The following is a 23,469-nucleotide window of genomic DNA, read 5'->3' as shown; positions in this document are numbered from 1 at the left end:
GTGGACATGTACCTGTGTGGGGGCAGGTTTGAGGCGGATGGGCATGTTACAGTAGATATAATAAAACTGAACGCAAGGACATTAGAATACATTATAAGGACATCAAACAATAATGTTACATGTTTTTAAGGTTTCTTTACTTAGGCACTAGAAATCTAAAAGTCACAGAGGCCTGAATTATTCTCCTGCAACTGCAGATCACTAGGATATGCATTCATTATTCCAGAGAATAAGAAAATAGTTACACAAAGCATATATAAATAGCTAAATTAGCAATGTGATCTTGCTACCTTTAACTTCTGCACTTTGGACCTAATACTTCGTTTACTTTTACCAGTAGAATCCAGAGTAACTTCACTGTCTTTACTGGAATTACTCCAGATTTACCACAGTGTAATGACAGCAGAAACGGGTTGTTCCCTGTTTTATGAATGCTTGTAGTTCTGTTGAACAATCAGTTTTTGTATTAAACCCTATAAAACCTTAGACTGGAAATACTGTCCCTACTAAAGGCAATGGGTGGTTTGCCATTGACTTCACCAGAGCCAGGATTTCACCTTTTGTATCTGCAGGAGGCACATTCCATAGACACTAAAGAGCAAGCTGTAGAAATATGTGGCGATTTAGCAAGTGTCTTTCTCTTTTTTGGGTAGAAATAATAATACTTAGGACATATACAATGTCTGCAGCTTGAAAGCTCTTTATGAACATTAACTCTTAGAACTCTTCTTTTTAGAAATGGGGAAACAAATCCAAAGGGAATTCTGCCCTCAGTTAATATATTCATCCCACTGAATGGGTGTAACTTGGGGCAGAATTCACAGTAATCAAAAACCACCATGAGAATCAGTGGCAGAGCCAGGAGGTTCCTAGCAGTTCTTCAGATGTCTGCTGATTGACTAAGGATGAAGTCATGGTTTATAAAATGAAACAGCTACTGTATATCAGGGCATGAATAATAATTTTATGAGTAAAGTGGTTACTGTTGTTTCCTTACTGGTTCTTCTCCAGTTCACTTTTAACCAACCACCCTATTCCATCAGTCTTTACAGTATTTTATATTTTAAGGGGATAATCAAAGGAAATGTAAGTTCTTAAATAGCTCAATATTTTCTTAATAAAGTATAAAATGAAATATTCAGCATGGTAAAGTTATGTGGATGAATATACACACACACGTACGTATATTCTGTTACCATTTTGATGTTCACTCATGAGAAGGAACACAGTTCAGCAGAGGTTAAGCAGATGATAATGATTAACAACCATGTTTAAAACACATACACAAACACACACAAACACTTAAAAATAAGTACAGATTACACTCCTTTACCTGAGAAGAGTACTAGCCCTATGAAATTCCGGGTCTAAGAGTCTTGCAATAGTAACTAAAGAGCAGGTTATTAAAGCGGTAATTAGTCTCTTTTAAGCAGTGCACAAAGTTGTTTTTGTTTCAGGTGCTCCAAAGAAATCTCTGGTAGGGTAAAGGATTGAAATTGTAGGGAAGATTAATCAAAATGAGCAGTCAAAGAACTAATCTCTTCTACCGTAGCATATATTAATGATGGAAGTGCTGGAGATTGCAGTTAGAGCAGAACACAACATGGATGTGTTTTGGACTTGCATTAGTAGAAAGAAGAGCTCTATTCAGATGCCAACAGCATCCATTCAATAGACTGGGCTGCTGTTTCTGTGGAGATGGTTCCTATGTGGCTGTCACCTGCCTGGTGGTAGAGGAAGCCATTAAGAAAGTCACTTACAATGGGAAGCATATGAACTAAAAGCTGGTGAAATTTATAGTACTTAGATATTTGCCTTTTAGGCAATGGGATTTTTCATATGAAAGAGTTAGAGAATGTTATTACAAAACCATACCAAAGCCACAAGCCAGGTCAGTTATGGAGTTACATGTTGCAGTGTACCTTTGATTATTGGATGAAGTAAGAGGGGCTTTCTGGCCAGTCCTGATGTAACTGGCTTCCCTTTGACTTGTACCCGTTCCAAACCTCACGGAACCCTTGGAGGCCACTGGCTTAGCTTTGTCAATGTTGGCATCCATGGTGCGTGACTTAGGAGGATGCCAAACACTTGAGGTCACATACTGTGCCACATGATGAGAACCTGTAGGGCTGGGTAACAAAAATTAGAAGGGTGTATGTGCATGAGATATATTTTTAACCGCATTACCAGTTGCTTAAATGAATATTAGGTCTTTCAGAGCGAAGAAGAGTACCAGCCAAAAAAGCAGCCAGTGCCTTTAAGTGAGAAGTGTTTTATTTGTTCCACTTAGTTTTTTGAGATCCAAATGCTTACCATGTAATCTAACAAACGGGACATCATTTCAGAACACTCATGTCTACCCCTCTGACGTAGGACTTAGTATTTCAATGCACTGGGAAAGGCCTTAAGGAAAAAGAGTGAGAAACTGCTGAACCTCAACATTAAAAAAAGCCAGGTTAGCTTTTTGTTTGATGAAGAAGGCTTCAGTTTTGTGACTGACATCTTATTTGGGAAGAGATTTACATCAGCAAATCTCTAATGTCCTCTTATTTTATCCCCTAAGTCTCTTTTGATATCATTGCAGAATCACATGTGAAATCATACCAATCTTCAATGCCGTATTAAAGACTATGGCCAGGAGTCATTCTGAGAACCAGGATAGAGATCTACAGGTTCATTACAGTCTTCTTTATCCTTCAGCTAAAACTGGAGACAACATTATTGACATCATAGTATCAAAATAAGACCTAGCAGAAATGAGACACTGGAGACAATAGAGGTGAAGACATGTTACAACACAACCAAACGTAAGTGACTCAGTAGGTATAGTGTGACCCCAAAACCAGACAGATGTCTGAAATTGTTCAAGATAGTCCAACAAAGAGAGATTTGCAGTTAAGTTTCAATGAAGCAACCATGTAATCTTGTGGTCAGTCGTACACAAGCAATAGTGATAGATACTACCCTTCATTCCCTGCTTCTGTTATTTAATGTAGATGTGGTTGCTAATTATTTCATATATCAACTCCCTCCCCCTCTGTTCCATCTTATTGGTATGACCCAGTAAACTGCTGTTTTTTCCCCCCTTACTGGGAATCCCAGTCACGATTGGTCATGTTGTTAGTGGTGACAATCCTCGCACTTACTCTGATTTTAATTCTCTGCAATACTTGTTCAAATACGGGTTATTTTAAAAGCAGACATAAAACCTTGTTGTGTGTGAAGTAATCAAGATATCAGAGGAAGGCACTGTCTTAAATCTTTATTTCTATGCTCTGAACTTATAAAGAGTTGCTATGCTCTGATAAATAATAGCAATGCTTCATCCTAGAAGTAGCTGCATTTCAGTGTTTGGTGCTGAAATTATTTTTATCTACATCTACATAAATGTATATAATATAGATATACACATAGATAGTTTATGAATTTTGTAAGTGCATTGGGATCTTTTGGGAGGAAAAGCACTATATAAATGCAAAGAAATACTATATATAGGAAGGATTAGTATCTTTTTAATCCATGATCAATACAACTCAAGAATCAGATTTAGAATTGCTTTTAAAATGTCAAGAAGTTCAACTAATTTAGATTTAAAAAACCTGTGGAGCAGCTCAGACCACAACATTGGAATCTGATTAAAAATGGAAATGGTTCTTGAACTTCTGGACTGTTCGCCTCTGCTGAACAACGACAATATTGAACTTCAAAAACATTGATTAAATGCTGCTTATTTTTCTGTTTTCTAGAATTAAAGGTAATGTGGTATATTTTGCACAATTCCAATACAGTCTGCCACCTGGCCAGGAATCTTTCAAATATCTGAATGAAAATGAACATCTCTAGCAAATCATCTCAGCTGAAACACCATTATAATTCATCTGTTCAAAGAGTGCCTACATCTGATGTATTTTTAGGTAAAAACTTTGTGTGGAAAGTCTGAGGGAAAAAGAATACAAGGCAAACGTTACCTGTTTTCAGCTGCTGCAGCAACATTTTCCTTGCCACTGTGAAAGGAGGGGATACAGTATGAATAAAGCAAGTGCAAGTACCAGTGGTGGGGGAAGAAGGAAGAATAGCAGCAAAAGAAGGCAGTGTGAGGACAGATGTTTGGTTATCAAAAGCTTTTTAGAGTTATGTTCTAGATGTTTATGACTATTGTTGTTGTGAGAAATACCCTAGAATCAATTTTTTTTTCTTTTTAAGAATTAGATAAAAAATGTGCTGGAACCCAGATGTGTGATTTTTTTACAAGCTTTCTCTTTGTTAATTGTAGGCTATTTCGTAAAATGGAGGCTTAGCGACACAGTACAAATCAACCGCTCTGTGTATGAACAATATATCATCTCATGTATAGCTTTGGCTTCAATAATGGCCCTGTTTAAAAAATAACCCTTTAGTATCCGAGTAGAACATACTCGTGTGCCAACTCCAGTTTGTGAAGACAATCATAGTCAGAGTTGGTTTGTCCCTGGGTATCCAGTGTTCTGAAGTGGTAACCAGTCTTAGAGAAGATGTGCACTACCAGTATGTGCTCAATGTGAAGCTGTTGTTTTTCAATGGCTAACAGGGACTCCTACGAGATGGGCTGCATTACATGTCTGGGCTCACTTAAAAATGCGTAAGAGGCAATTCATCCTGCCCAGATAGGCCCTTAGGGACAAAGCCTAGGATTGTGCCTCCACAGTGTGGAGCTCAACTGGAGCTGAGCAACACAGTGAGGCTACATGCAACAGAGACTCTTGTCAGATTCCTCTTCTCCCCTCCCTACCAAGCTTTTACTCTCCTCCTTCCCCCAAAAGTATCAAGTTCATGTTGGCGGACAACGAAGGAAGGGAAGGCATCTGGGGCATTCAACTCCAGCCCTGCTTTCCGCTCCATGGTCCTAGTGCTGGGGAAAGAGATAGAAGGAGGCACAGAGCCACTTGGAGGGCCACTTGGAGGGGTGAGCTGGCAAGTGCCTTTATGAGGTCCCATTTTGAACTTGTAATACATATAAGACTCCCATTTACTTTAATGTGAGTCACACAGGAGCTGAAGGACAAGACACTAAGGCCCCAGTCTAACATCTATTTAAGTCAAATGAAGGATTCCTATTGAAGTCAATGGCAAGACACCCACAGATTTCAATGGTACAGAATTAGGCCTTGGTCCTGCAAACACTTATACATGTACTTAACTATAAGCTTCAGACTAGTTTCAGCACAGTCAATGAGACTATTTATATGAGTATAGTTAAGTATGTGCATAACTGTTAGAAGGACTGGGGCCTTAAGACTTTAATCCTCCATTTTATAATTTTGAACATAATTTTTCAACTTATTAAAATCTTTTAGGACCTGATTCAGGAAAGCACTTAAGAATAGGCTTACATTCATTCCTACTAAGAACTGTACTAAGTACAGTATATGCTTAAATGTCATCTTGAATAGGGATACTTATTCTGGCACCTAAGAGTAAAAAAAGATGCAATGTAAATTTTAAATCTACTAATTTGTTAGGCCAAGTCATTTTTCTACTTTGCTTATGGTATTAAAAAAGTTTCACTGAGTATTTCTGAATATAATAGTTATTACCATTGATTATATACTGTTTGACTGTTTCTAATCTGGATATATGTTATTTAATAATACAATACTAATTAAGAAGCCGTTTGCTTTCAAAGGTACTTGGTAGAAAGATAAAGTATGATTCCTCTTATAGCCACAGTGAGCCAGCTCTGACTGCATCCCTTAGACAACAGAAATCCCTGATAGCAGCTGCTGAATTTTCATTTTCTGAGGGGGAAGTGTGCTAGTGAAGGAGGTTTCCCCTCTAGGAAGTGGTGTGTGTGTGTGTGTGTGTGTTGGTTGTTGTTGGTTCTGTTTTTTATTTTGCTAAAGGGAAGGTGGGTAGCATAGTAGGGATAGAAGAGCCATTCCCTTCTCTCCATAAGGTGGGCTAGTATTAGTCACTGCTGTGCATGTATGTTATATATAAATATACTAAGCTAGACCCTTAACAGGTGCAACTCAGTGGAGCGCCACTGAAGTCATATGAACTACTCTAATTTACAGCTGTGGGTCTGGCTCATTGTATTTGTGTTGTCTCTCCTTTTCCTCCTTCTCACAATATTTCCTAAACCCAAAAGTGTATGAGTCCAAGGGAAACTTTCAAAAGCCACAATGTCAGAAATCAAGCAGAACAAGTTTGTCTGCCTTTAATAAGGATGACATAGTGCTCAGAATGAAAGATACTGGCTTAAAACTGAATCCCCAAGAAACGTGAAGCTGCATCAGTTCACCTGTCTAGAGTGATGACAAACCAAACACTAGCTCTATAGATGACCAAGTCATGAGTTCACTGGAATGTAATATATCAAGTAGCCAGGCTGAAAAAAGGAGGGGGATATGTTAGAGATTTAGTCTGTGGAAAGAAAAGAAGTGTTAAAATAATATACCAAGAACCAAAGTCATGCAAGAATATTAAAAAACAAACTCATAGCGTGAAAAATCTGAAGCGTGGTTTATTTCCAGTATAGCAAAATGGGTTATGAAAAAAATGCATAGTCCAGACCAAAAGACAAGCAATTGGGATAAGGCTTCTAGTAGCATTAGACCACTGCAGTTATGATTAACCTGATTCATCCTCTCCTGCTACAGCAGAGGTGGGCGAAATCCTGGCTGAATTGAAGCTAATGGCAAAACTCCCAATGACTTCACTGGGGTCAGCACTTCACCCTAACTCTTTCACTGACTGTGCAAGTGTAGGGCACTGCTTAATGATGGTGGCAGGGGAGTTCTGATAGTTAAAGGAGAGAGAGGTATAGAACAATTATAATAAACACAATTCCACAGAACAAAGCAAGGGAAAAGGAACTGATTCAGAGCAGAGAGAAAAGGGAAAAGACAAACTCAAACGCACACAACACATTTTCATCAGGGATTATTCTCCTCTCTGTGAGTGAGAACAACTCCTGTAGTTGAATCAACTGAACTGGAATTTGGACTCAGCTATTGGTATAGAGTATTGACAGAGGGTTTTGAAGATGAAACGGACCAAACCCTAACCCTTTCCACTATGGGAATGTTGAACTTAATTTGCTTTCTAAAACCACTGTACTTATTGCATTTAATGGGTCAAATTCATCCCTACTGCAAGCTCAGTAAAGTCAGTGGAACTACATCACGGAAGAATTTGACCGAATGAGATTTAAACTATTTTTGTACTGTGATTATACAGGCTGATCACACAAATATGATTATAGAGGTGGAGAGTAGTTTTGGGCTATCAGGAAGAGATTCAAACCTGGGCTTTCTTCAGTTCCTGTTGTCCCCCACACAGGTGAACCAGCTTTAGATAGCAGGGCCTTGTATAATGTCCCCTCTAACAAAATGGTGGCAACTCCCACAGATTTCAGTAGGAGCTTTATATGTGCATCAGAGAACATATATTTGTCCATTCTACTGTTAGTCTCAGTTACACAGTGCAGTATATAGTTGAAATTAGGAGATGTTTGATAATACAGTGCATGAAATGATCATGAAGACAGACCAAGTGAACTGAATTAAGACTTTTAAAACCCACCCACAGCACTATCAAGCTTAAGAATTTTAATAAATTAGATAACAAAATGCAATACATGTTTGCCATACACGTTTACAAAACACATTTGTTACTTTCCGTTGAATGCCAAAAGGCTCTGAACTTTAGAGAGCTTTAATAAGGATTTTAGAGAATCTGAACAGCATACAGTACATTTTACTGTTGTGTTTTTCATTTAGAAACCAAATGTAAGAGATTGTTAAACCAGCACTCAAGTTAAGCACATTTTCCACTCACTCCTAAAAAGAGAATGCTAGACTTTCTCCAGAATTAACAAAACTAATTCCTTACTGTTCCTCTAAAATCACACAGATACAGAGAGGACAGATTAGAAAATAAAAGAAATAAATTTTGGAATAAAGAAAAAAATGGTAGGTCAGAGCTATTCTGCAGTTCTCATTCCTGCTTTGCAATCTTTTTTCTGGGCTCAGCTCCCTAACTCAGAACGCACCTGTGCTGCTGTATTAGAGTTCCTCTAATTTTGCCTTCCTGCACTTTGAACTGTATGATGAGGCTTGGTCTACACTAGTAACTTATGTTGGTATAACTACATCACTCAGGGACGTGGAAAATCCACACCCCTTAGCACAGACCACTCATGCCTCCCCATATGTGTGACCCCTCCTTGGCCTGTGCCCAGCCTGGGGCCACCGTGCTTTCCCCGCCCCAAGAGTTACCTGCAGGGAGTGAGGGGCCTCTATCCTTCTCCCGCTATGCCTCTCGCCCAGAATGTTCGGCCGCTCTCCCTGGCAACTGAGCCCGGGTGTGGAGCGGCACGGAGCCACTTGTCACACAGCTGAAGCTGGCCACTCCGGCTCACTGCTCTGTGCAGCGCACCAGCAGCCTGAGAGACAGCCTGGCTGGGGAGGTGGCGGCGGCAATGGGCTGTCCCCCACTCAGGCCTGGCTGCTGGAGACAGGGGTTGAGCGAGCCAGAAACATGCCAGGGGAGTGGGTGCTCTGGCTCACTCAGCCCTTGTCTCTGGCAGCCGGGCTTAGGCTGGGAGGTGGCTCTCTGCCACCTCCTCAGCTGGGCTCTCTCTCAGGCAGCCACCGTGCTGCACAGAGCAGTGACCCAGAGCGGCGGCATGAGAAGTGGCTGGTCCCACCCCTTCCACTCCCTGCCTGGGCCCAGCTGCCAGGGACAGGAGCCGAGCATGCCGGGAGGCAGGCACAGCAGAAGAAGGACAGAGCCCCTCTCCCTCCCCCCCAGCAGGCCAAGCAGAAATCTGGGGGGCACTTGACACACACACCCCAGATTCCCCCCTTACGCGTCATCTATGCCCCTGAGTGACGCAGATATACTGACTTAACTCCTGGTGTAGATAGTGCTATGTTGATGGGAGGGCTTCATAGCTACTGCCTCTCAGAGAAGGTAATTACCTGTGTTGACAGGAGAAGCCCTCCCATTGGTGTGGGTAGCATCTTCACTGAAGTGCTACAACAGTGCTGCTGCAGCCTTGTAAGTGTAGACAAGCCCTTGGCTTCCACTGGCTTCAATGGGAGCAAGAGTGGGCTTATTACAGATTTAAAAAAAAAAATCCAGTGAATAGTTCTTTTAAAAACAAAAGAAGTTTGGATTTAAACTTTCCCCTGGAGTGTTTACAACTGGAACTCTGTGCTGGAGTGCGAGACACTATCAGTGAAAGGGAAACTGACTAGTCCACATTGTTTAAGTTGAATGAAGTGCAAAAGGTCCACAAGCCCAATACAGTAAATGGTGAGATGTGAATTAGGATTCTTTAAAAAATCTTTCATTTGTAATAATCTAAAGTAGTATAAGCAACTTGAGTGAAGACATTCCTTCTTAAAAACATTATTTTAAATCTGAAAATGTTCCTTTAAATATCTCAGCACCATTTAATTGAATATGGTATGTGATTCAGTGGCTATTTCTTCATATCCAGGCATTTTAAATTCAGCTGAAGGGCTCTTTCCCTCATTGTCACAGGCTCAGAGATTGGGCACCTTATACATAGTAAAGGCCTGATTATGCAAGGTGCTGAAGGCTTCCTAGGAGGCCTTCATGTTTTCTCTCTGCAGGTACTTTTAGGGTGCTATCAGTGTAATATCTGAGTGCTACATAAACATTACTGAATTTATCCTCACAGCATTCCTGTGCAGTAGGGAAGTATTATTGCAGTATAACAGAGGAAGAATTGAAGTGGAACGAGATTAAGGACCCAATTTTCAGAGGTGCTGAGTACCTGCATCTCCTATAGACTCCAACTGGAGGTGCTGGTGCTTGGCACCTCTGAAAATTAGGCCCTGAGTAATTTGCTTGTTGTCACACACAAAGTCTGTGGCAAGGCTAGAAACTGAATCAAGCTGTTCTGAATCCCAATCCAGTATCTTAAAATATCCCCCATCTTTGAAGTCAGTGGGGATTGAGGATACTCAGCACCACTTGTGAGACTGGACCCTAAACACAGAGTATGCGAAAGGGGCGAGAAGATGAGAGGGCTAGTCCTTTGTCAGTATTCTGCTCTATGACCAGTAAGTAGTCTTCTGTCCTACCTGCCACAGCACAGGCTGAGGTGCCTGGTTTGAAGATAAAACAACTGAAAAGTACAATTGATAAATTACCAGGTTCTACATTTCTAGCAATTAAAGGTTCTATCTTCCCATTGATAACCAGGATGTTTATGGGCATTACATACATAAATCCCATGTCAATAAATGGAAAGACAGAATATGCTAGATGTTTGCTGAAAATCTGGTCCTTAAACATTTCCTGTTTTTCCTTTATATAGTTTATTTATCCTTTATTGTTTTCTTATTTTATCATAAAAATATTTGTCTGCAAGTTAGATTTCCTTGTCAGAAGTAACAATACAAGGAGAATTGTCTGTGAATATTTGATGGAGGTTAGGAAGAAACTTTCCCTGTGGGCAAGTTATTTCATCATTGCCTACCAGAGGATTTCTTGTACCTTCGTCCAAAGTATCTGGTACTGGGCACGATCAGTGACAGGATACTGGACTAGACTGGACCTGTGTTCTGATCTAATGTGGTTGTTCCTATGTCTGAGTAGGAATTGTTCCATGACACCATGAGCACAAAACTACAAAGAAGTGCTAATGTTTATCCCTATATTTCTTAAAGTTGTATTATTTTAACTGTAATCTTGACAACAAAGACAGCACAAAACATGAAGGAAAAAACAGTTAACAGGAGAGGACAAAAGGCTGAAAGTTACAGTGATTAACATGCTGGTTTAGTTTATGACTTTAGTAATCAGAAAATGGGGGGAGGAGGAAAGCCAGTGTCTCTTTCTCAGCCACTGCAGTTAAGAGAGTAGAGCAACCTATTCTAAAACTGATTGCAGTTTATCCTGCCAGTAAGTCCGCTTGCAAGTCTACCTTAGGGAAATATTGCTCTCTTAGAAAGCATCCTGGTTAGCGCAGACTAAGCCAACATAGAAGAGGAAAAAATTACTATACATTCGGTGAAGAACATAGCAATCAATTCTGTATTTGCTCAACAGCCAGTACTGAAATAAATTAAAGCAACTGTCGTGTGTGTTTTTGGTGCCATTCATAAATATGCTGTAGTGTTAGGACATAGCCATGTAACAGGTCTAGAATTGTTGGAAGAGATGCGATTGCATAATAAGTGTAAGATACAGCCTTAAATTCCTTTCCAAGATTTATATATACATATTCTGCATGCAAGTATATGTGTCCTAACTTATATTTGAAAGCATTTGGTATCAGGCAGGTTTTGAGCACTAATTCAGTATATCTTATCAGGTTACTTTAGTAAGCGGTTTTGCTTGCAAAATTATGAATAAGAGAAGGAGTTTGAAATATGCCCAGAATGCATTTCAGAGAAGCAAAGAAATTCACTTCAGATAGCTCTCCTCTTTATCCACCCATCTGATTTAGAAATATAAGGCCCCAATCCTGCAATTGGATCTGCTTGAGGGGCTACTTCCACCTTGGGTGAGCCATAGAGATCTCCTACCGTGGATCCAATTGCAGGATCAGGGCTTAGTTTTACATCTGTGACAGCTGCAGATAAATGAGAGCCAATGTTCAAATCTAGAGAACGCATAATTGGACCCAATTCCCCTCTCACCACCATGACTCCATTGACTCCTGATTTACACCAGTGTAAGAGGGAAAAGAATCAGTTCCAATAAGTCTTAGTGATGAGTGATAATTCTTTAAAAATAAATGGGCATGAATAAAAAGTTCTAAAGTACTTTATACCTTCTCTGCTCACTATTGGCCTAAATTTCATGCTCTGCCTCAGATAATTTTCAATTTCACCAATTTCTAAGCCAAACACTGAATGGTGTGGATTAGAACAGTGGTTTTCAAATTATTTCATAACACAGATCACATTTAATATAGAGATTGTCTTGTGAATTCTCTTACTTTTTCTCCCTTCCATTTGTAATTGCATGATATTCCTGTAGCAACTACAGCAATTACTTACATGGAAAATATTAGGAAACTATTTAGTACATTTTTAGCTGTCTTTAATGCAATTTAGCAGCTGGGAGTAATAAAGAGGAGCCAGTACTATATGATCAGCCAGCTCTCCACGCACTACTAGCCAATGCTCTGTGAACCACCGATTCTCCACAGAGCACAGTTTGAAAAGCTCTGGATTAGACATGCTTGATGTAACACTTAGTACATTCAAGAACTAATTCTCCCTTACCATACTGAGGGCAACACAAGGATTCAGACAATCCACAGAGAAATGCAGTATTGCTACAGTGAGATCTTGGTTAGCTACCAACATCAATGGAAGGACACACACATGCACCCACACACAAAAAACTTGCACTTGAGAGACAAATGAAAATTAAACTAAAACTACAGTCCATGCAGGAAGGGTCAGTGGTAAACAGGAGAATGTAGAAGACAAAGACAGGTGAAGAACAGTCTTTTCTTTTCCAATGCAGTTCAATCCACAGACGGTAATGGTGCACCTAGAGCTATGACGAGGTTTGCTGGCTTACATGTGCTCCCCTCTACAGACCGTTTTGAGGATGGGTTCACTCTTTTTGTTAACCTTATATGGATTCCTCATTTTAAATTAATATTAATTGGACAGATTACAAATAATCATCAACACTGTCCTGGATCATGCCATCTTTCCAGAAGGGGTGGCATGGAAACAAGTGGCCATAAATTCATAGTTCCCACAAAACTACCAGACTAACAGTTTGTGGTGCCACTTTGCCACCAGCTTTGGTCTAGTTTCCTTCTCTGACATCAACCAGGTTTCCACATTAACCAGAAACAATCAAGATTATTCACTATCCTTAGGTCACTGAAACTCTTATGTGAGAGGGGATGGCACAAGATAAAACTGATGAAATTCTCATTATTTCCTGATTCTACTTAGGTACCCTGCATGATGGAATTAGTTACACAGCTGGCTTTGTTTTTGTGAGACCCTCTGTGAAATAAGGCATCGGTCCACCGAAGGATTTCAGTAGTCTACATAGCATATTCATGGATGGGAAGATTTGGCAATTGGGCAGGGTCAGAGGGTGCTAACAATTGGAGATTTTAGCAAATGAGGAAAGGGGATCAAGGTGCTTGTCTTGATTTGGGTGTGTCAGAAGGCTCTTACCAGCTTAAACGGGACACAGGTTCTTACAACTGAGAGTGGGATTTGGGTATATTCATTTTCAAGTATGGGGCTGGAAACTGTGATAGAACATTGAGAAGGGGAGGTCCTGAGTGCCTGACCAATGAGGGCACCACAGCCAGATATTCAATATATTCACAGAGTTAGTACTGGTTGTTAACACATCAAATTCTAGCTTGTCACGTTTACAAGCAAAATTGTGTGCAAGACACCCAGGTAGTTGCTGAAACTACAGTGACAGGTCCCAGTCAATGAGTGATGCAGATATACTGACTTAACTCCACTGTACTTATTGCATTTAATGGGTCAAATTCATCCCTACTGCAAGCTCAGTAAAGTCAGTGGAACTACATCATGGAAGAATTTGACCAAATGAGATTTAAATTATCTCTGGTAGGAACCCAAGTTTGAGTATGCTATAATGTCTCAAGTCTGCTATCTTTGCATGAAGAATTCAGACGCAGTCCTAATATAACAGGAGTACTTGTGGCACCTTAGAGACTAACAAATTTATTAGAGCATAAGCTTTCGTGGGCTACAACCCACTTCTTCTATATGCATCCGAAGAAGTGGGTTGTAGCCCACGAAAGCTTATGCTCTAATAAATTTGTTAGTCTCTAAGGTGCCACAAGTACTCCTGTTATTTTTGCGGATACAGACTAACACGGCTGCTACTCTGAAACCAGTCCTAATATAGAAGTATTTGCATTTCCAGCAGTGCTAAAATGGTCCCTACATACCCATCTCTCCTTACTGAACAAATACAATCCCAACTTGTCTCACACACAGTGCCTGAGAAACCATGTTTTAGAGAAAGTGACCTCTTCACTGATTCACTATATAGCAAAAGCTTAAAATCCTTCCCACATAGGCAGGGTGTGAGAAGGGGCAAGTAAGGAAAGTAGCCCCAGAGCATCTCCTCTCTTGTCATCCATTCATGCAGGAAGCATGAGAGGTCAGGTTCTTAAGCCTGGTTTCTTACAAACACACACTTGCCGTACCAGCATGCACTGCATGCAGTCAGTATTCCTGCTGCAAGTCTAGTCACTGGAAGAGGATAAGAGAGAGAGCATTTGAGTAGAGGGCAAAGCAAGGGCATTTAGGAAACAGATTAGTTGGGATCAAACAGGCTTGGACCACAGCAGAAAATGAGCATTTCCCTGTGCCATAACCAGACAAGCAGATTTACCTGGAAGGCCTTTTGGTTTTGATTTCCTAGTTTCCTTGGCTGTATCTTCATTAAATGTTTATAAACATTGGGCTTTTTTGGGCAAGATTGCTGGGATATCATTGCCCACATGCTACATTTTATCTTCTTATTTGGGATGGGGGCTCTTTACAAAACAATCCTTTGAAGCTAGCCTGCTGCACTGTCACCAACATTCCTCCACTGAACAAAACAATCACGCTTTAGACTATACCCTAAAGACAGACAGATACACCTGCAAGGTACTATAAACTAAGAAAATCTGCATAAGTTAGTGATGGAGCCCATCCAGGCTAGAGCTGGCCTTAATCACAAGGCTAGTCGCTTTATGATGCCCCCTGCAAATTCTCATCAGTTCTCTGTCCATTACTTTCTCGAGCAGTGGGACTGAGTAAGAAGGCAACTCCTGGCCTAACTTCTCCACTTCACAGTCGAAACCTAATTCCCAATCACAAGGAAAAAGCGGAAGATCTGTTAATGACATAAAACTGCTTTAGCTTGACTTTTCTGGCTTTTGATGGTTTGTGACATTATCTAAACATTAATTGAAGTGCAGAATTTTATTTTTATTTTTGTAAGGAATTTTCCTTTTAAAATAAATTGGTAAAAGAAAAAATACAGAAATAATTTTATTTGGTTTCCAAATGGTTTTATGAATATGACCCATCATTTGGGTCTGTTAAAATGGGACTGAACAAAACATTAGACTATGTGTTATATGAAATAATTTTGCATGAGTAATGGGGGATGGATTATGTTCAGTAATAGGTCTTTATCATCTCTGATTTCTAGGATTGCATTTCAAACCTTAGAAGAGTTACATTTTTCTACAAAATTTTACATGAGCCCTATACAAACAATTAAAGAATTAAATGCTGATAATTTAGAGATTATTTAGTTTATGTTTTCTGCATGTTTTCCAGGGAAGAGGAGGACAACTATTTCTAATGCCACCTCGACTCACTAACTGGTTGCATGTGTTGCCTCCCCTGAATCTGGCTCTGGTAATTAAGCAGGTCATATGTGCATTTAAGAAGACCTAGAGGAGACCAATCTCTTCTTTCAGTTACTGTTATGATACATTATACGTCTAATTTTTTCGGATTATTCAAACATCTACAAAGACTGAGAATTATGTTTAGACATAAAGCACTTACATTCTGGGCATTAGTCCTGTCATTATCAGTGGCACCCGCCAGTACTAATAAAACCAAATACATTACAGTGTTTTGATAGTAAGTGCATACAATTCCTATTAACATTTAAACTCTGGGATTAATAATTCAGAAGTGATTTACTTCAATCTTAAACTAGACGCAAAATACTTTAGCTTTGAAATATTTATCATTTTTAAAAAAATGAATACACTATATTGTATATTGATATTTTAAACGCTATATAAATCTTCTATGTGAAATAGACTTTCACTTATTTGAACCAGATTCTCCTCTAAGTGACACCCTGGGAAAATCCAGAATAACTGCGTTAACTTTAGTGGAGTTACTCTGGATTTACACAGATGTGAATGAGATCAGAATCTGGCCCTTGGCATTTCCATAAGTTAAAATTATTAATAAATATTTGTAATATGGCTTAATTTGTAATTGGATTGCCATGGTGATTATTTAAAAATAGTTATGGCATTTTAAAAAACAACTACTATAGATTATATATTTTAAAATAAAATTATTGTTGCAATGCTTGCAATATACTTGTTGAAACAAAGCTACCTCATTCTAACCCCCAGCAATGACCCACATGTCAACACAGCAGGTATGTACTAAGTCAATATTAGCAACACCTCAGAGAATGCAGACTACCAAAGGAATTTGTGCAATTATTATAATTCCCCCTCCAAAATCCACAAAAATATCCTGTTTTCTTTTGTTACTCAGAATTTGTGTGTTCAGTTCTATTCTTGTCCTTTTATATAGGCTACACCGAGCGTTCTAATTCAGATCATTTTGAGATCTGTAAGAATTATGTTTAATTGGGAAAAGCTTATTGACAATGTTCTCTATTGTGGAAAGAACATTTCCTCTCCTTCTGATATACTTCCAAGGTTTATTTTATTTTCCAGAGTAAAGTACTTGTGTAAAACAGGCACATCATTACTTTAATTTTTAAAATCCTTTTATTTCAGATAAAGCATGCTGCTATATACAGAAAAAAGTGAGGGATCAAAACAAGAGCAATACAGAATGAGCAGCACTTTGCCTGAAACTTACAACATGCTTTTAAAAACTTAGTACATGAATTGTCTCATATATTCTTTTTACTTCTAAGCCATCTCTAACGAAGTGTCACCTAATCCCCTTTTCTTCACAGTCTCACAGCTGCCACATTCCACCTCTATCTTTCTCCCCAAGACAAATTCTGTTTTCAAAGGGAAAACTATAAGCAATGTTGCCAGCAGTGACTCTTAACAATATAGCACATTCAAGAAAAATAAACTTATCACATCTACAGTCTTATCTGAAACATTTTTTAAATATTGAAAGAAATTAAAAGGACTATGTATTTAGAACCTTTCAGCTAGGCTTAAATTTGACTTTCTTACAGCAGTCACACTCTCTGGAAAGGTATATCTCCCCTCAACCCCCAAGAAAATCTGACAATCATTTCTCTTGTTGCTCTTTGTATTTAAATAAAGTACAATGGCTACATCTTTCCCCCATCAATACTTTAAAATTATATTTTATCAGAAGGCAAAAAGAAATCCACTTTACATTGAAGATCATTTGTAGGTCTGGGTTTTTTTTGTTCTTTTTTTTTTTTTTTTTTTTTTTTGGTGAGAGTGGAGAAATATCAGGCTAGCAACAGAAAACAATAAAGGCAGGCACTCAGAGAAAACCCCCTATCTTATGTCTTTACTGTGTATGTATATATATGATACCCCCAGGTTCTAACTCAGGAAAGCAGTTAATTCTTTAGTGTAATTTTATATCTTGCGCATTTATTTGTTACACGTGGGTTTTTAACTTTTAACATTAAGGATTTGCGCCGATAGGCCGTGATGCCAGTTGCGCAATTTGGCAAAGCGTGGGCTGTTACGTTCCGTTTCAAACCTTTCCCTGTGGCATGGAGAAAGAGAGAGAGAAAGAAAAAGACAGAGAGAGAGAAAGAAGGGAGAAAGAAAGGGGTTAGGGAATGTGGCCACTACTCCCCTGCTTTATAACTAGGGCAACGGCAATTTATTTGGATTTATGTTACCTCCCAAAATAAAGGCAAACTAGGCTGGGTGATCCTTTTCCAGAGAAATTTTGGAAAGCTTTTTAGATTTGTATTTTTGAGCTGTAATGTAACACAAATTTGTATTCCTTGGTTTTGTTTTTGTTTGACAGGGCTGCTTTTGCTAGAAATTCTCAGCATAATTCTACTGTTTTCCTGCCAGCAGACTCTCAGTATTTTTTCCAGCTGAGCAGGAAGTGAAAGTCAACATTGTACAAGACAAAATCAATGCAAACATTTCCTATCCTATAATATCTAGGTCAGCCTATATCTTTTCTTACAAGGACCATCGGCTGCAAATTTGAGCAATGTTTCCTCATAGCTTTTTTGCTTTTGTTAGAGATTAAGCAACGAGAACCTGAAATCCTGCAAATGTTGGTATTTAAATAAGTATCTCCAGTCATTTGAGTTAAAAACAGAACAACACAGAGGCAGAATCTGTGTAGTGCTGATCACTTCCTTCCAATATCTAAGCATTCTCAACTCCTATCAACTTCAATAGGAGAGAAGGGCACTCAGCACCTCACAGGTGGTGTTCTACTTCTTTCAGGGTTGGATCTTTTCTGGATACTGTCCTCTGGTTTAGGTCCCAGGTTTTTTAAGTTAAAAATATAAACAAAGGGGGGTGGTGGAGCAGAGAAGAGAACTTTACAAATCCTATTGGAAATTAAAATGTTCACATGATTTGTGCATGTGTTTGTTTCAAAGCAGACATGTTCATTTCTCCTGAATGGCTGATATCCAAACACAAAACCATTGTATTAATGCAGGAGAGCCAGAGAGTGAAACTGATTAGAGAAAAAGAAAATAAACAGACCAGGCTAGTTTCACTCTCCAAGCTTTACAAAGCACAAACAAACAAACAAAAAACCCCCACAGAGTAAATGGTGACAAGTACTTTAACTTTTTTAATTCTTCAGTTTCTAACAGCATAATATGATACAAATAACACTTCTAAGGGACTCTGTTGATGTATGATTTCTCAAATGCCACTTTATGCTTATAAAAATAAAATTATTCAGAATACCCCTAGCTGTGATGCTGCAACTTTGAGAGGTATTTTTTCAAAGCAATGTGCAGGGTGGTAGCTGTGCAGCTTCAACTGGATTTAATAGGAATCATGAAGTTTAAGAAATCCCTCGTTTTTTTTAAGTTATATCCCTCCATCTCCACATACGGAAGGGTATTAATTCAAGAGATGTCTGTTTTACTGGCGATAGACAAATTACTTATCAAATTTTCAACAAAACATTCATAACAATCCCAATGCAAAGGAAAGGTTTCATAACAAATGGTAATCTTATATCAAAAGTACCTCAAAGTGCCTTTCATCCACAGCCACATGTGCCTGTGTGGCTGCCAGTATAACTTGAACAAAAGAGTCATAAAACACACTCATTAATATGAAGAGAAACAGGCATTTTGCCATCTGAAAATTCCTGCACATTATGGGCTCTGTTCAGAGTACATGCCAGTATCTGTGACAATAGGCACCAAGTCTAGGGGTGAACACTTGCATTAAAAAAATAGGAAAGTTACTTGTGTTTTCCTTCTTTGAAAATGTCTAAAAGAAAAAGTAGACATGGAGCTACCACTAAGTTTGACTCAACCCTTATTATTGTTCACACTGAACAAAGCTGATACACAGAGAAGAGAGGAAAAGCACGAGAGAGAAGAGAGCACTCTTGGCAGGCATGACTTTCGACCAAAATTCTCCATTACATGAGAATTCTGACATTTTAACTTATGTGTACATGAAACTTTTCCATCAGGGATGGCATCTGACAGTCTGATATACAGCTCAAACCAATGGATCGCTAAAGAACTGCAAAGACTCCTGCAGTATTTGTACTTCCAGGGGATCCCTTCGCCTTTGGCTGCCCCAGAAACCCCCACTGTGGATTTCAAACCATGAAAGAGTAGCAATGTACAATGCTGCAGGCTCTGTCTACAGTAATTTATGCTGTTGGGAGCCTGGGGGTGGAGCTTACCATAATGCGCACCCGTTTATACCTCTGACCTTTCGTAACTAGGACCCTGTGGAGGGGTTTCTGCTGTATTGGGTAAGAGGGCAGAAGAAGAGGGGAGCATGCTGTAAATATGACCGTTCCAGGCCAATGGGGGTTGTGGGAAGCGGCGTGGGCCGAGGGATGTGCTGGCCGCCGCTTCCCGCCGCCCCCATTGGCCTGGGACAGTGAACCGCGGCCAGTGGGAGCCACGATCGGCCAAACCTGCGGATGCGGCAGGTAAACAAACCAGCCCGGCCCACCAGGGTGCTTACCCTGGCGAGTCGCGTGCCAAAGGTTGCCGATCCCTGGTGCAGAGACTTATGTGTTATTAACCAATTATTCTTTTAAAAATCTATCCAATTCCAAGTGTTTTTTTTCAACACCCAGGCCTTTCTATATGCATCTTCTATTTATGGACCACAGCTAAAGCTCATGACGGTCTACATTCTGCCCACAAACAGATGCATGGGAGCCAAGCCCTTGCATTAGCAGACAGAATTTAGTTCTAGTGAAGGTCCTTCCTGTACATAGTGTTTGTTTGGATACTGCAGGATTTGTATTAAGTTCCACTGAAGTTAACAGGACTTCAGTACACACTTCCTGAATCGAGACTTATAATGAGATCAACAGGAATTGTGTTGGCATATTTGAGGACAGAATTTAGTGCAAGGGTGGCACAGTCTCAAACTGATATGGAGGCATCTAGCTATGCAACTTTCAGTGAACTGTTGTGGAACCTGGATGGGAAATACATCCAGTTGAAAATATATCCCTTGGATTTGTATTTTCATATTGTAAGTTAAAAGGTACGTGTTTTGCTCATCGACTCATCATTTGTAACCCTACATTACTAGGTGCAGAAGGATCAACAGTCCAAAACCTTGCATATAATCCATTTCATAATAACACAATTTAAACATTGAGTGGGCAAAATACCAGACAGATCACAAACTAAACAAGCTGTTTAAAATATTTTTGGCAAGATAGGGATGTGGAATATGTAAATAGAATACATCAGGCTAGGACCCCATACACTCTAGTTCAATCACAAGTTGCTGAACTAGATGTAGAAATCTCTGGGTAAAATCTATGGCTTGTGTTTATGCAGAAGTCAGACTAGATGATCATAACTGTTCGTAATAGCCTTATAGTTTATGAGCCTAGGAATGTGTAAAATCCTTACTGGCAGAACATTTGAAAATGGATATGTACTTTTCTCCAGTAGCAAAAGCAGTCCTGTATCCTCATACTGTGTATTATCTAAAAAAAAAATCATTTTTTTCTGTTTCACATAAAATATATTCAGGTGATGATTATTCCATGTCTATAATTGGAAACAACTACATTACTATATCATGTCAGCTGAATCAAGTGCCAATCACAGGATCATCCAAATAAATTGCTCATTAAATTTCAACACTACCACAACATCATATATTTTCATCCAGTTACAGAATTGAATGCAGTCACATAGGGTCTGATCCTATGAGCCCAGCACAAACAGCACTCCCACTGAAGTCAATGGGAATTCCATGTGCAAAGAGCTTGCAAGATTGAGTACTCATTCCAGGATTTTGTACTGTATTACACCTAACGGTCACATTGTTACCTTTTCAATCAAGCACTTCTTGCAGATTTCTAAGCCAACAGCATTTTCATTTTAGTGATTGTTGAGTAAATGTGTTAGAATATTTAAGAAAAAAATCTAGTTTTGTATTTTCATATTAATGCCATTTTAGAGCATTAGGTATTGGTTATCAGTAAGGAGAAGGCCATAATGCCTGCTGCTAGTTGCCTACCTTGATCTCCTCAGGGCTTCTTCATCCGGGTCTTGCACTGCAGAAGTGAAAATGTTTCCATTAAAAAAACCTACTAGATGAGGCCCACAATCCAACCCCAGGTTACCAGAAAAGCATAAAAGAAAATACAATCTAAGGGGATAAGCATGGCAGCTTTCCACCATTAGGTCACACAGAGATATAAAGTGAGCAGGAGCAACTCTGGCTTCAGTGGAATTTATAGGATCTTGTTTAGTTAATGATTATTATTAGCACTCACCACAATAAAAGAATAGTACTCGTGGCTGATTAACTAGATTCAGAGCTTTGTGACTTTAGCCCACATTGGGGAGGTTTACTGAAGGAAGTGAGTCATCTTTGAGACTCAATAGCTAGTGTATAAAAGAGGAAAGAAAAATAAAATTAATCTAAAAACAAATTTGGGGCTTCATTGCTTGACTTACTGTACTCCGTTCCCGTCATCTGGGCGAGGATGCGGAAAGACTTGGACTGCAGATTGGCAGAACGGCGAGTCCAGTCGTCAAGCTCATCCTCAGACTTGTTCTGAGTTTTAAGCACAGCCTGATACACTGGAGAGGCACTATCTATGTGAGGATCTTTAACAGGAAGGCTACTGAAATGCAGAAAAGGGCTCATTATAAAACAGCACATCCCACCTCATGTTGCAGTTTCTACTCCAAAACAACCAATAACAAAAACCAAAAATATTGTTTTTGAAAATACCCATTTGCCTAAGAAATAAACAAATTACAGTAGATCAAAAACATGTGAATCGAGAACATTTCAGTTCACTTTGTCTTTAACATTTCATATTATTATTATTCAAACCAATATGTTTGCCAGTCTGTCCATGACCCCTAAGCCAACACAGCCACAAGATTGTGGTAGTAATAAATCAATATAAATCAATAAAGGATGGTCAGCAAGTCAAGATTACTGGACTAATTGAGTATTGTTACCCCTATAATTGTGCATAGTTAGTGCCTCATGTTGTGGAACTAATTAACTGACCCTAGAGTATATTCTTGCAGTTGTGGAAATGGACCATTTTATGGTTACACTGAAAAGGAGAACATATATTTTGATTATAAAAAAGTTAATTTAGTGCAGATTTTTTAATTCTTTCCAGAGGTAGGCTGGTACCAAAACGCTGAATCCAAACACTTCAGAACATTAGAAAATCTGGATTCGAACTTGAGGCTCAGACACTTCTCTAGTTATTTCATATTTCAAACCTTCATTATTAAACTATACCTAATGTTTATGATCCCTCTGATGACCTTGCACAGACTGTATAGGAAGAACCATTCAGTTTTGCATACCTAGAGCCCAAACTACAAAAGTTCATAAGACACCCTAAAGCACCAATTGAGTTAACCTCTATTTTGATTTATGATGCAAGTTGGAAGTAGACATGGTCATTTAATAGTTTTTTTTCTCATCAAAATAACTTTTGCATAATGTGCAGTTAAATTTAATATTAATAGAGCTGCAGATACATACATTGATGGTGATGTGTGCAGTCATGTCATACCTTGGCTCCAGGACTCCTCTAAATACAAGATTATTTCTGAAGTGAGTGATTTACATTGTAACTGTATGATCCATGCCTTACAGAGCTTTGAAAGTGGCATGCTCGATGTCATGAAAATTGAGAAAAGCTATTTTAAAAATTAAGGGCCATATTGTCCAATGAGCTCCCTGCTATAAAGAGCAAGGAATCAGAGCAACCACCTGTTATAAAACCTTCCTCTAAAGCCTAGGCAGTTGCCCAAACTTCCTACTTGGCAAGATACAATTCTCTAGAGAAGACCCACAAAAAGCAAAAATGGGGGTGTGGTTTGACAATGTGAGAGGAGTCAGGGAAAAGCCAAAGTAACTGGTATGGCACTGTGCAGACAATAATATAATTTGCCACAGGAAAAAGCATTGCCAATTACTGGTGCTCTCAGCATAGCATAATATAAACCATATCAATGGATTTGTATCTGCAAATAGCATGGGGATGTGTGTGTTTCATGTCAGAATAG

At 39.1% G+C, this 23,469-nt stretch overlaps 1 protein-coding gene across 1 annotated transcript in view; it reads right to left on the bottom strand.

Annotated features, from left to right (window-relative positions):
• The window catches only part of LDB3 (LIM domain binding 3), a 181,998-nt gene that overhangs the window by 48,854 nt on the left and 109,675 nt on the right, over nucleotides 1–23,469 (bottom strand). Inside the window, exons 6-7 of the mRNA XM_065408201.1 lie at nucleotides 21,883–22,052; nucleotides 21,440–21,476 (exon numbers count right to left, since the gene is read on the bottom strand). Coding sequence (XP_065264273.1) covers nucleotides 21,440–21,476; nucleotides 21,883–22,052 — 207 coding nt within the window. The remainder of the gene's footprint in view (nucleotides 1–21,439; nucleotides 21,477–21,882; nucleotides 22,053–23,469) is intronic.

Source organism: Emys orbicularis, chromosome 7 (genome assembly GCF_028017835.1).
Source record: "Emys orbicularis isolate rEmyOrb1 chromosome 7, rEmyOrb1.hap1, whole genome shotgun sequence".
NCBI lineage: Eukaryota > Metazoa > Chordata > Testudines > Emydidae > Emys > Emys orbicularis.
Note: the sequence above shows the minus strand (reverse complement) of the source record. Positions and strands in the feature narration are given on the sequence as shown.